The sequence below is a fragment of the Psammomys obesus genome, unplaced genomic scaffold (assembly GCF_907164565.1).
Source record: "Psammomys obesus unplaced genomic scaffold, mPsaObe1.curated_primary_1811, whole genome shotgun sequence".
Lineage (NCBI taxonomy): Eukaryota > Metazoa > Chordata > Mammalia > Rodentia > Muridae > Psammomys > Psammomys obesus.
The window spans coordinates 2,757,365-2,769,726 of record NW_026585895.1 but is presented as its reverse complement, the minus strand read 5'-3'; the positions used below and the strand labels follow the sequence as shown (position 1 = coordinate 2,769,726).

At 38.5% G+C, this 12,362-nt stretch overlaps 1 protein-coding gene across 1 annotated transcript in view; it reads left to right on the top strand.

Annotated features, from left to right (window-relative positions):
* The first annotated feature begins 315 nt into the window (after positions 1-315).
* The window catches only part of Fsip2 (fibrous sheath interacting protein 2), a 73,901-nt gene continuing 61,854 nt past the window's right edge, over positions 316-12,362 (top strand). The window contains exons 1-7 of the mRNA XM_055600507.1: positions 316-414; positions 713-838; positions 3,251-3,412; positions 4,583-4,672; positions 6,814-6,953; positions 8,656-8,797; positions 10,356-10,466. Coding sequence (XP_055456482.1) covers positions 316-414; positions 713-838; positions 3,251-3,412; positions 4,583-4,672; positions 6,814-6,953; positions 8,656-8,797; positions 10,356-10,466 — 870 coding nt within the window. The remainder of the gene's footprint in view (positions 415-712; positions 839-3,250; positions 3,413-4,582; positions 4,673-6,813; positions 6,954-8,655; positions 8,798-10,355; positions 10,467-12,362) is intronic.

Here is a 12,362-nt window from a genome sequence, read left to right as displayed (position 1 = left end):
GCCGATCTTTGGTAAAGCTGATAAATGAGCTCTCTTATCTCAGGCTCTTTGCAGGGCACAATTACACACTTTTTTGTTTGGATCATCTGAGGGGTGAGGGTTTCCAAGAGAACCAGACTTACGGTCTGGGTCGTCACAGTCTCTGGGACCGAATTTCCCAATGTGAGTCACTCCATCTCCTATGCAGCCTCCACTGTTCTATGTGGAACGTAAGCTCGCGGGGCCGCAGGGGGCTGGCACCGGTCATTCGGAACTGAGGGACCAAGGCGAAGGAAGCCAGGAAGCGTCAAGGGAGGACCTGAGTCCCCAGCTTCTATGGAGCTGTACCTCAGTGCCTGCTCCAAGACTGCCAACGTGGCGGCCAACAAGGCAGCTACCAGCAAAGTGGCTGAAGACAGTCAGCAATGCGGAGATGTGAGTAAAGTGGACTCGGGCTGGTGTGGATGTCCTGGGCCTCAGGCCAACGTGGATATACTGGGCCTCAGCCCTAGGAGCAGCCATGGTGGGCCTGGGGCCGGTAATCGTCTCACCAGCTCCTATCTGGCTATATAGCAGGGTGCCCTAGGCTGGCTGGAGAGAGGGACCAGGCAACGGTGTGCCCCTTCAGACCTTACCCTTTGGTTCTTGAGTTTCTATCCTTATGTGAGGATATGGATCAAAGCAAAATACTGTTGCCAAAAGAAAAGACAAATTCTCTGATTATATTCGACAGGGGACACACAAAACCCCAATTCCAGGGGTGGGAGCCGCTCAACTCCTGGATCTTCCTCTTGGGGTCAAGCTGCCTATGATCCCAGGAACTGATACTGTATATTTTACTACGAATATCAGTGAAAAGGTAAGACAGCTTCTTATTGTATCAATTGTCTAACATCTCTGTGCTCTTTTCTCCTCCTTGCTCTTATATTCTCTAAGAGTACACTAGAAAAATAAGTACTAACCAGGAATGCTACCTCAGGTCCTGTTTAGATTGTATATAAAGCAATTTCATCCAATGGCTTTATAGAATCATGACCCTATTTTAATTCATATTACGTAGCAACATACTAACATTTAATTGTATAACCTTTTCATGCCTATGTATTTATTAAGTTGTATTTTAGAATCATTTGATTCAAAGGCTATATCACTATTGACTATTAATTATTCACTAGAATTTTAACCAATACTAACTAGGACTAAACGCTCTATAAAAGACTTTTGTTTTTGTTTTTGTTTTTTCCTTTGGAGCCAAATGCTATCTCGTGCAGTAAGACTTTTTTAAGAAGATCTGAAATGATTTTTCATGTTTGGTATTATAATTCTTGTAAATGAAAAAAGGCCCTGCCCCTGTGAAAATGAGAGTCCATGGTCATCTTAGTGTTCTTTCTCTATTCGTAGCTTCAGAATGAGTTCATCTAATCATTGTGTTTTATGCCCAATCAACAAATAGCCACTATATTTTTGGTTCAATTTGTCTCCAAACTTGGTTTACTCGCCCCCTGATCCCAGTCCCCTCAATTCTTGACTAAATGATTCTGAATAAGGCTTAATATATTTATGTTGAGTGGTTACTTTAATAAATATTGAGAAACGTTTTTCACCATTAAAAGAGAATTGGTAAGGGGGAGGCTCTTATCTGAGCAGTAGAGGAGGAGGGATAGGGAGAAGGAGGGAGGATGAGAACTGAAGGAGAGGGAGAAGGCTTTTGATTGGGATGTAAAGTGAATAAATAAATTAATTAATTAATTTTAAAAAGTCAGCATCTAAAGGGAGTTGACAGCCAAATGTCACCATCTAAGAGAGACAACCAGTTCTTTTCTTCACTTATTGTTTCTCTCAGGGTAAGATGTGTACCACTTATCTGGTCCAATTTTCACTGAATTAAACTTTAGTTGTAGTCTAATTTTTTTTTGGGGGGGGAGGTGGAATGCATTCTGGGAAGCTTTGTTAGTCATTCAATCTACTTTTCTCCCTAGGCCCTCTGAAAGGTATTAAAGTTGTGCATTAAGAGCTCAGGGACTTAACAAAGGGTGTGTTTTTTGCCCAACACAAAGCCTCCCTTCTGCTGCCTAGTTCCTTTGAGATCCCTACTCCACCCTACTCTCCAATATTCAAGAAGTGAACTTACCTTGTAGCTTTAAGTAAACTGAACAGAAGTCACAGGCTGGTACCTTCAGAACTCTCTGGACTGGCACATAAATTATGTGGTAGTGTGAATTGAAATAGATCCCTATAAGCATGACACATTCTCCCTGTATTTCTAGACTTGGCATTGCATTAGTGAGAATTCAAGCCAAAATACAGAAAGGATGTTAGCACATTCACATACAGACTTCTATCGTCTACCTTTTTCTTCTTCAGAAGCCCTTGTACAAACTACCATCATCGTTTTCCCTTTGAAAAATTAGCTGAGAACTCACATCAAAACCTTACTCTGATAATGATTTAGTTGATAAATGAGATTAAGTAATTTAGGATTTTCCTTCATAGTTAAAAAAATTAGGGAATCATGAGCATTAGTTGACTGTCTTTCATTCTTATGGTATTTATGTTGTAATATTTATATTTATATGGTAAGATTACATTTATATGATATTTATTGTATGAGGCTCTGTTTGGTATTATCACATAGGATAGTACCCATTTTCTTTAAGATTTAAACTAGTATTTCAGTGTGTTGAACTATTTGACATAGACATTGACTTTCTGTAGACTATAATACTCAACATGCATTGGGTTTGTTAAAGGTCCCAAGACACAATGAATCTTTATTGTTAGTCTCTAATATCTGAGTTCCATCTCTACTTTTTATATGCATTTTTCCATTTAATTATACTAAAAGATTTTTCATTATTTTTCTACACTTTCAGATGATTGAAATACAATTAATTTTTTCTTTTTCTTTTTTCTTTTGAGTATAGTATCTCCTCCAACAAGGGAGAAAGAAAAGACAGAATCTTGGCATTGGCTTTATTTCTTAAAACAGATTATACACTATTTCATTTCTTTTCTCCTGTCTGTTTTTGGTCTCATGGCCAGAGGGTGATACAGCAGGGAAAGAACTGATTTAGCAAGGCCAACTATTTAGATTACTTCACATGGGTGAGGAAAGGAAGGAAAGCTTTCCTGAGTAAATCCTCCTGTTGCTCACATATTCCCAGTTCAAATTTAAACTACATGTTTGATTTTTCTATTCATGTCAACAGGTTAATTAAAACTGAAAATATATTAATTTATATTTGTAATATTTTAATATCTTTGTTTGCAGCTTTTTCGACCTTCCTATGGTTTTAACCTGAGTGATCCTTACTGTCGACTTTTGGAAACTCAATATAAAAGTCTCCATGACCCACATTTAAGAACATATTACAAGCGCAAAGATATTCTAAGGAGACTAAAGAAAGGTGGCTACATCACCAGCAATAATAAAGTGAGTTGAAGTTTGCTTTTTAAAAAAAAAAAAATCAATGAAAACTTACACTACGCTGTTTGCTTCTTTACCCTGATAGAAAGCCAGTCTCTTGATGAAAAAACACAGCTCCTACCTCAACGGGAATAACAAATAATTTCTTCTGGAGCCAAAAATGTGTGACCATAACTCAGAAGCACAATTTTCCATTACTCCAAATTCCTTGATCTAATGTGGAAATAACTTCAGGAAGTTTGTATAATAATCAAACAAAGAAAATCATAAATCAAGAAGCTTTTCAAATGTGTTGGCAGAAAAATCAGAAGTCGATAGAGCCAAGCAAAGATATCTCAGCTATAGAGTTCTTCTCCCTTAAATGAATGGAAAATAGGGTTCTGTTAATACATGTAAAAAGGGGCTTATGTCTTCGTGACAGAATGTTGGTTCCAGTACAGGTGGGAAAGGAATGTGTAAAGATACCCTACGTCAAAGTGAAATTGGGCTCTGGATCTGCAGCGTCCAACTTCTCCATGGCACTGCAGCTCTAGTCAGCAGGTCAGCCTTAGCAGACAGCTCCTGTCCAGGGACTCTTTCAGAAGTATCTTCACGACCCTGTTCTAATCGGATACTCGGTGGGTTTTACAGAATACAGGAGTCAGACATGAAGGCTTCACATGTGATTATTTCCTTTACTTTTTTCTCTGTAATATCAAGAGGTTATTGACGTGTATCTTGAAGGAGCAAGGGTATATTAATGTTCCCAGATGAACATAGTTTGTTTTTTCTGTTTTTACTGACATTGTTTTCTTGTGCACGATTTATATTTTTATAAGCTTGAAATAGGAATGTAGGAAATATAGTCCGTTAACATCTTGAGAGATTATTCTTATTTGAACATTATATTTACAATATCCAATTAAAATTAATTTCCATTATTTTCATAATTACAGTTACTTCTGAATGATAAATTTCTGATTATATTACAGCAATAAGAATGTTTTATTTTTAGATAGAAATTTCTTGCTTACAAATGTGGAGGTGCCAACTATGAAACTGTTAATAATTTTTAATGTTCATACCAAAAAGGTCATCATTGCTCTTATTCCTCTAAAAAGCAATTGTGAGGAATGTTCAATTTTCATTATATTTAAAATATTCATACAATTTTGATGGTTTTTTTCTTTTTTTTAGATTGTATGTAGCTTGAGGGAGCTAAACAAATACCGGCAATACCTTACCAGCTTAAAATTAGACTTTGAAAGAAACTATTTAAGAGAACAGGTAAGTTATGAATTTATATTAGTTTGTTAAGATAGAAGATATAGAATGTTTTATTTATGTATATAATATTGTCTTGTGTTTTAAGGACCATGCATGGAGAGGACCTAAAACTCCTGCTCAGATGTAGCCCATAGACTCAGTCTCCAAGTGGGTCCTAGTAAGAGGAACAGAGACTTTCTCTGGCATGAACTCAGGGGCAGGCTCTTTGATCACCTCTCCCTGGGAGGTGTCGGGGAGGGCACAGTCTTGTCAGGCCACAGAGGAAGACAATACAGCCAGTCCAGATGAGACTTGATAGGCTAGAGTCAAATAGAAGGGGAGGAGGACCACCCCCATCAGAGGAATGGAGGAGGGGCATAGGGGGAGAAGAGGGAGGGTAGGTGGGATTGGGAGGAGACGAAGGAAGATGCCACAACCAGGATACAAATTGAACAAATTGTAATAAATAATAATAATTAATAAAAATGCAAAAAAGTTTTAATTGTTGATTAAATAAAATTGCATGTGAATTTGGAAGCAGAATGAACAATATTTGGAACTTGCAACATTTGCCCAACAAGGTTAAAGGGATTAGTGATACTAATATTTAACATTATTATTTATATTTACCTGTTAATTTAGTGAGTAATTCAGTAAGTCAGTTATGATACTCAGGCCTTAGCCGGCACCAGAAGCTGTCTGTTGCATTAGAAGATTCTAAAGCTAAAACCAAAGCAATTTTTAAAACCAGTGTTTTCTTTTGTTACATTTATAATATTCTGCATAATATTTAAAATTCAGGGTAACTGTATAGATAGATAGATATGTGTATATATGAATTCATTCACAAAAGTCATAAAAGTGAAGAATTCTTAAATTACAGATAGTGAGTCTTGAGTCAAAGTTGTGTATAGCGTACAGCGTACATCTCTCTTTCTCTTCCTTGCCTCTTTCCTCCTCCCTCTCTGTCCTTCCTTTCTCGGCTTTTCTCCCTCCCCCTCTCCTCTCTGTTTCTGTCATATATATAAATGGATGCAAGTTTTTATTTTTTTAAATTTTTATTTTTTATATTAGTGACAGTTTATTCACTTTGTATCCCAGCCGTAGCCCCCTCCCTCATTCCCTCCCAATCCCACCCTCCCTCCCTCATCTCCTCCCTGCCCCTTTCCAAGTCCACTGATAGGGGAGGAGGAATACCCTTTCATCTGACCCTAGTTTATCAGGTATCTTCAGGACTGGCTGCATTCTCCTCCTCTGTGGCCTGGCAAGGCTGCTTCTCCCTCGGGGGAGGGGAGAGGTCAAAAAGCCAGCCATTGAGTTCATGTCAGAGACAGTCCCTGTTCCCCTTACTAGGAAACCTGCTTGGATTGTTCCCCTTACTAGGAAACCTGCTTGGATACTGGGCTGCAATGGGCTATGTCTGAGCAGGGGTTCTATCCAAACATGGTCCTTGATTGGAGAAACAGTGTGCCTTCAAGTGCCTGCAGAGCCCAGATCCAGGGTCCTTCTAAGCTAGCAGCCAGACATCAGATCCCTCCCACACACACACCCGCTGTGGGAAACAGAGAGAGAGTATTCTCAGCATGGAGGCCTGTGTTCTGTGAGGTCTACCAGTGGAGTTCAGGCAAATATCTCCTGGAGCTCAGACAGAGCTGAATACCAGTGGCCTGCAGGCCACTGAGGTATACAGGGAATCTGCACATATTTTTCTTAAGAGTCAAGAGATGTCAAAAAGAGGCAAGTGTGTTCTCAGAATTTTATATTACAAAGTAGGAATGTTAAAGAAAATGAGAATGACTAAGGTCAGTATGCATTTGAAGTCCTGGCACTCTGCAAAGCTTAAGTAGGAGCACTGTGAGTTCAAGGCCAGCCTGAGCTTCAGAGTGTGAGGTCTTGTGTCATTAAGAATAAATAATAATAATAAATAAATAGGAAAATAGACAGACTCAGAAATATAGTATTGGTGAACCAATTAAATATTTGTCTTTTTTTTTTCAGAGAGACAAATCCTTATTGTCATTCAGCTGTCTGTATTAGTATGGATGCAAACTAGAATTAAATGTAGTTTAACAATTTGTCATTTACAAAATATAAGAATTTTAATGATTATATTCTTGGGAAATGTAAAAATAATATATATTTCTTACATTTTTTTAAAATAGGAATTGATTTCAAAACAGCTACATAAGCTGCAAGAAACCAGCCAACTTCCTAACTGTTCTGACGTCTCACGGTTCCAGAACTGGTTGTTACAGGAGAATACTCAGTCTATTAAGGACCAAGAACGTCTGTTAAGGCATAGGTGAGACTGAGGTTATAGTACCGTGTGTGTGTGTGTGTGTGTGTGTGTGTGTGTGTGTATGTGTGTGTGTGTGTGAATGAAATTAATTGTACTGAAAAGCAGTGTAAGCAGGGCTTTTATTTTTTAAGTAATAGATAGTGTTTAGTGTTCTTCAACATAGCAAGAATGTAAAGGAAATCAGAGAAGTACAGGAATTAGGAATCTTTATCCTGAAGTTATAGGCTGAATCTTCCAGGGGACTCGAGTTTTCTGGGAACCCAAGATTTTTTTTATTTTATTTTTTTATAAATTACAGTTTATTCACTGTGTATCCTAGCTGTATCCCCCTCCCTCATCCCCTCCTAATTCTATCCTCTGTTCCTCATCTCCTGCCATGCCCCTCTCCAAGTCCAGTGGATATTTAATGAAGTCATAGCTGGAGGAAGCACCAGATCCCAGAGACTTTCCAGAGAAGAAATTATTTAAGCAGCAGCTGAAAAAGAAACGAAACTTTTTATAATGCTCTTTAAAGACCAACAACATTAAGTTTGGAGAAATAAGTTCAAGTACAGGAGTTTTAATATATCTGAAGAAAATATAACCATTCTAAATAACTACTAATTTATTCAGATAGTTCACATTCTTTTTTTTTCTTTATTAATTACACTTTATTCACTTTGTATTCCTCCCTCCTCCTGTCCCAATCCCTCCCTTCCTCCACCCTCTGCATGCATGTCCCTCCCCAAGTCCACTGATAGGGGAGGATTTCTTTTCCTTTCTTCTGATCCTAGTCAATCAGGTCTCATCAGGAGTGGCTGCATTGTCTTCTTCTGTGGCCTGGTAATGCTTCTTTCCCCTCAGGGGGAGGTAATTAAAGAGCAGGTCAATCAGTTCATGTCAGAGACAGTCCCTGTTCCTATTACAATGGAACCCACTTGGATACTGAACTGCCATGGGCTACATCTGTGCAGGGGTCTTAGGTTATCTCCATGCATAGTCCTTGGTTGGACTATCAGTCTCAGGAAAGACCCCTCTACTCAGATTTTTTGGTTCTGTTGCTCTCCTTGTGGAGTTCCTGTCCTCTCCAAATCTTACTGTTTCCCACTTCTTTCCTAAGATTCCCTGCACTCTGCCCAAAGGTTGCCCATAAGTCTCAGCATCATTCTTAATCACAAATTAACATTCATTACCAAATTTATTTTTCTGAAAGCAAGTCTTCTTCCTTTACTAAGAGTGAGAGCTTTTATAGTGGTGACTTCTACACTGTGTAGTTTTGTTCCTCAGCAATGACATAAGACATGCTGTGTCGTTGTCACAGGCTATCAGAGAGATTTTTGTGCTACCAAGAGCACAATGCTCACTCTGTTCCTAAAGGTCCTCCCAATGAATGCATTTGAAGCTTTGATCACTTTCTGTCTTATTTGCAAGTCAAAGATTCCTAAACCAACTGTGTAAAACTGAGCTAGTTTGCTCTAAACCCCACAATTTCTTTGACCATGATAACAAATATATATTGGAAAAGAAAAAATTTAAACCAGACATTGTGAGAACATATAATCTGAAAAATGATGAATGGACCTGACAAAAACAACCAAAACAAAACTTATGAAAACCCTATGACATTTCTGTGGTTCAAACCGTAACAAACAAGGCAGGGTTTGATTTGGAGTATAAGGCTAAAGCTTCCCAATTCACCTGCAATCATATGTTCATCCTAACTCAGATATTTAGATATGATAAGTAAAGAATTGGATCAACTTGAACGCACAACACAAGAGCAGCGCATACTCCGCATGGACAGAGAAGAGAGACGGCAGCGGGAATACACACGAAAAAAACTTAGTCTTCGTAGAAAAATTGAAGAGGTAAGAGGTAAATTTAAATGTGTGAGGAGAAATGTGTACAGTTTTTCCATTTATAAATAAGTTTAATTGTATTATACCATTTGAAAACATTTCGGTTTTAAACTTTAATATCTGTAGTGCATAAATTACTCTATAAAATGTGGAGGCAGATACCACAAGCTGCATAATGAAACAATTCTTTTAAAGATAAGTATGATATAACTATAAAAAGTTACTAAGATCGCTTCATTTCCCATTAAACTTCAGTGTGCACAAGAAATACTTTTAAATTATCTTAGTAAAAACTAACCACAGCTAATTTTTAATTACAGCTATTTAGTCGTGTGTGGACATGCCACGGAGGAGAAGTCCTGACAGGGTGTGAATGAGTTCTCCCTCTGCTGTGAGGGTTCTGGGAAGTGAACCCAGGCTGACGGACTAGTCAGCCTGGCCCTGCCCCCAAACCACCCCTGCCCCAGCTACTGATTTCTCTTTTCAAATTATTTTATTGTTATTATTTATTACAATTTATTCACTTTGATTCCCAGATGTATCTCCCTTCTTCATCTCCTCCTGGTCCCACCCTCCCTTTCTCTTCCTTCCCTATGTCCCTCTCCTAGTCCACTGCTAGGGGAGATCGTCTTCTCCTACTCTCTGACCTTAGCGTGTTAGGTCTCCTCAGGACTGTCTGGATCCCCTTTCTCTGTGACCTAGTAAGGCCACCTCAGCAGGGGGAGGTGACTAAAGAGCAGCCACTGAGTTCCTGTCAGAGGCAGCTCTTGATCTCCACTTATTAGGGAACCCACTTGGATACTGAGCTGCCATGGGCTACATCTGAGCAGAGATTCTAGGTTATATCCATGAATGGTCCTTGGTTGGAGTATCAGTCTCAGAAAAGACCCCTGTGCCCAGATTTTTTGGTTCTGTTGCTTTCCTTGTGGAGCTCCTGTCCCTTCCAGTTCTTTGTATCTCTCCCTTCTTCCATAAGGATTCCAGCACTCTGACCAAAGTTTGGCTAAGTCTCAGTATCTCCTTTGATACCTTGGTGGGTCGAGCCTTTCAGAGGTCCTTTGTGGAAGGCTCCTATCCTGTTACTACTTCCATTGTCTATCCTGTTTTCCCCTTTGAATGAGGATTAAGCCTCTTCCCTCAGGTCCTCCTTCTTGCTTAGTTTCTTTAGGTATACAAATTTTAGTATGTTTATCCTATATTATATATCTAATGTCCACTTGTAAGTGAGTATGTACCATGTATGTCTTCCTCCTTCTGGGAGATCTTTTCTAGTTCTATCCTTTTGCCTGCAAATTTCATGATTTCCTTGTTTTTGATAGCTGAGTAGTATCCCATTGTGTAAATGTACCACAGTTTCTGTATCCATCTTCGATTGAGGGACATCTGCTTTCTTAATGCAAGCACAGTAGGGAAAGCTCGTTCGAGAAGCACTGGGTGACTTTCATATTATCTGGTCCAATGTTTGTTGGGCCCTTGACCTGTCAGTTTTTCTTGCTGGTGCACAAAATGCATTTGCCATGAAAACAGAACACACACCTACCAAGCATGGCAATACTGTGGTTCCTAGGAATGGAAGACAAAGGAGATGCTGCTCCTCTCGAAGATTGGAGAAGACGTTAAGAGAGAACAGAGGGTAGAAGAACAAAGGCGGAGAAGCCGAGAAGAGAGCGACAGGAAGGTGGGTGAGCATTGGGTTCTTTCCTGCCATGTTGGAAGAGAGAGTAAATATTTGTGTAACCCATTACTCAGTTAATACACACACACACACACACACACACACACACACACACAAGTATGTAGGCATGTACATGTGTTAAATACTTTAAAAGTTCATCTTACTATGTGGCCTAGGCCTGTTCATAAACTCCTGGCTCAGAGGCTGGTGAGCTCTGCCTTCTGACACACAGGCCTTGTGCCCACTCCACTCGGATAGGAACACTTTCTCATGTAGTGTCTAATGTACTTTTATACTGTGAAAAGCATCGCACCATTATTTGGTGTAACCTCTTTCAGATTAACCTTCACGATAAAACAATAACTCTAGTTCTTATGAAAATGTTACTCTGACAAAAAAAATGTTTTCTAGAGAACTAGATATTTTAATTAAAAATTCTTTGATTTACCTATCTTTCAAAAACCTTTACTCTTTTTGAAGTTTAATAGTATGCTGCTCTTTGTGATTTAGAATGCAAAGCAGAATAAGGAAAACCTGCAGCATATAGAATCCTTTTACCAGGTTACTGTTAAGTAGACAGAGACATAATAATACTTAATATTCTTATGAATATTCATTCATTCCAAACAGTAAGCACATTCTTTTGTATCTTTTTTTAAAGACTTTTTTTTTAGTTTATGTTTCCGAGGGTTTAACAGCATGCATGAATCTACACAGGCCAGAGAGAGCGTCAGACGCCCTGGAAACAGAGTTATAAATGGTTGTGAACCACCATGAGGTGCTGGGAACTGCACCCAGTTCTCTGTTAGTGCTCTCAACCCTGTGCCCTGTCTCGTATTCTTGCTTTCATATCTTACAGATTATTTTGTACGCTGCTTCTTCAATTAACAAAACACTATAAATAATCTTTATGTTAATAAGTGTAGATCTAAAATTCTAAATTTGGAGTAACTCATTCCTTACAAACGGGTAGAATTTACAAAGTTTGATGTACTGCAATATACCATTATGCTTAAACTTCATACAATGTTGGAAAATAAAGTATCTATTTTATTTTTTATGAAAATATCATAAATTGAAGTTTGACTTTTTTTCAATTATGCTTCTCTCATGTACATCTTAGTCTTGTATGAGAGTCACTATTCATGTGAATAAGTTGGCTTGTCTTATTTAATATAATTGGCATATCAGTGCATAATGTAGATCAAAATTTAAATGTTCAATCAATCTGGAATACATGGTTATTAAATCAATTCATTCCATCAGATTGTATTGTAAACTGTATTATATGTGGTTTGATAAAAATTGCCAAAATTTTGTGTGGAATCTTGTAGAAGAAACAATAAGGTTGGTTTTGTTTTTTGTTTTTTGTTTTTTTTTATCTTGTTCAGTGTCTTTTTCTAGATCTGTTATTGGTGTATCACTATCTCATTCAGTTGGTTTGTAATTCTGCTCAGGTTTCTCCTGAACCTCTGAGTTCACCATTTGAGAAAACTTTGGAATTTTTTAGGCAGCCATTCTCAGATAATTCTGTTATATCTCATATTAGTTACTTTTCTCCCTGCGGTCAAATATCTAACAAGAAGTGACTTATAGAAAGAAGAGTTTATTGTGGCTTTCAATTGGAGGGGATCCAGCCTGTCATCTTAGGGAAACAAGAGGGCAGGATCATGACAGCGGGTCACAGGGCAGCCACAGTACCATGTGAAGAGAAGAGCAGAGACATGAATGTTTGTGTTCATCTCACCTTCCTCCTTCGCATTCAGGCTGAGGTTCTGTCCTCTGGGATTGTACTGCCCGAGTTCAGGTTGTGTCTTCTTCTTCAGTCAAGCCATTCTGTAAACCTTACAGACCACCATGTGGATGTGTCCACCATGTGGTATACGTCCACCATGTGGT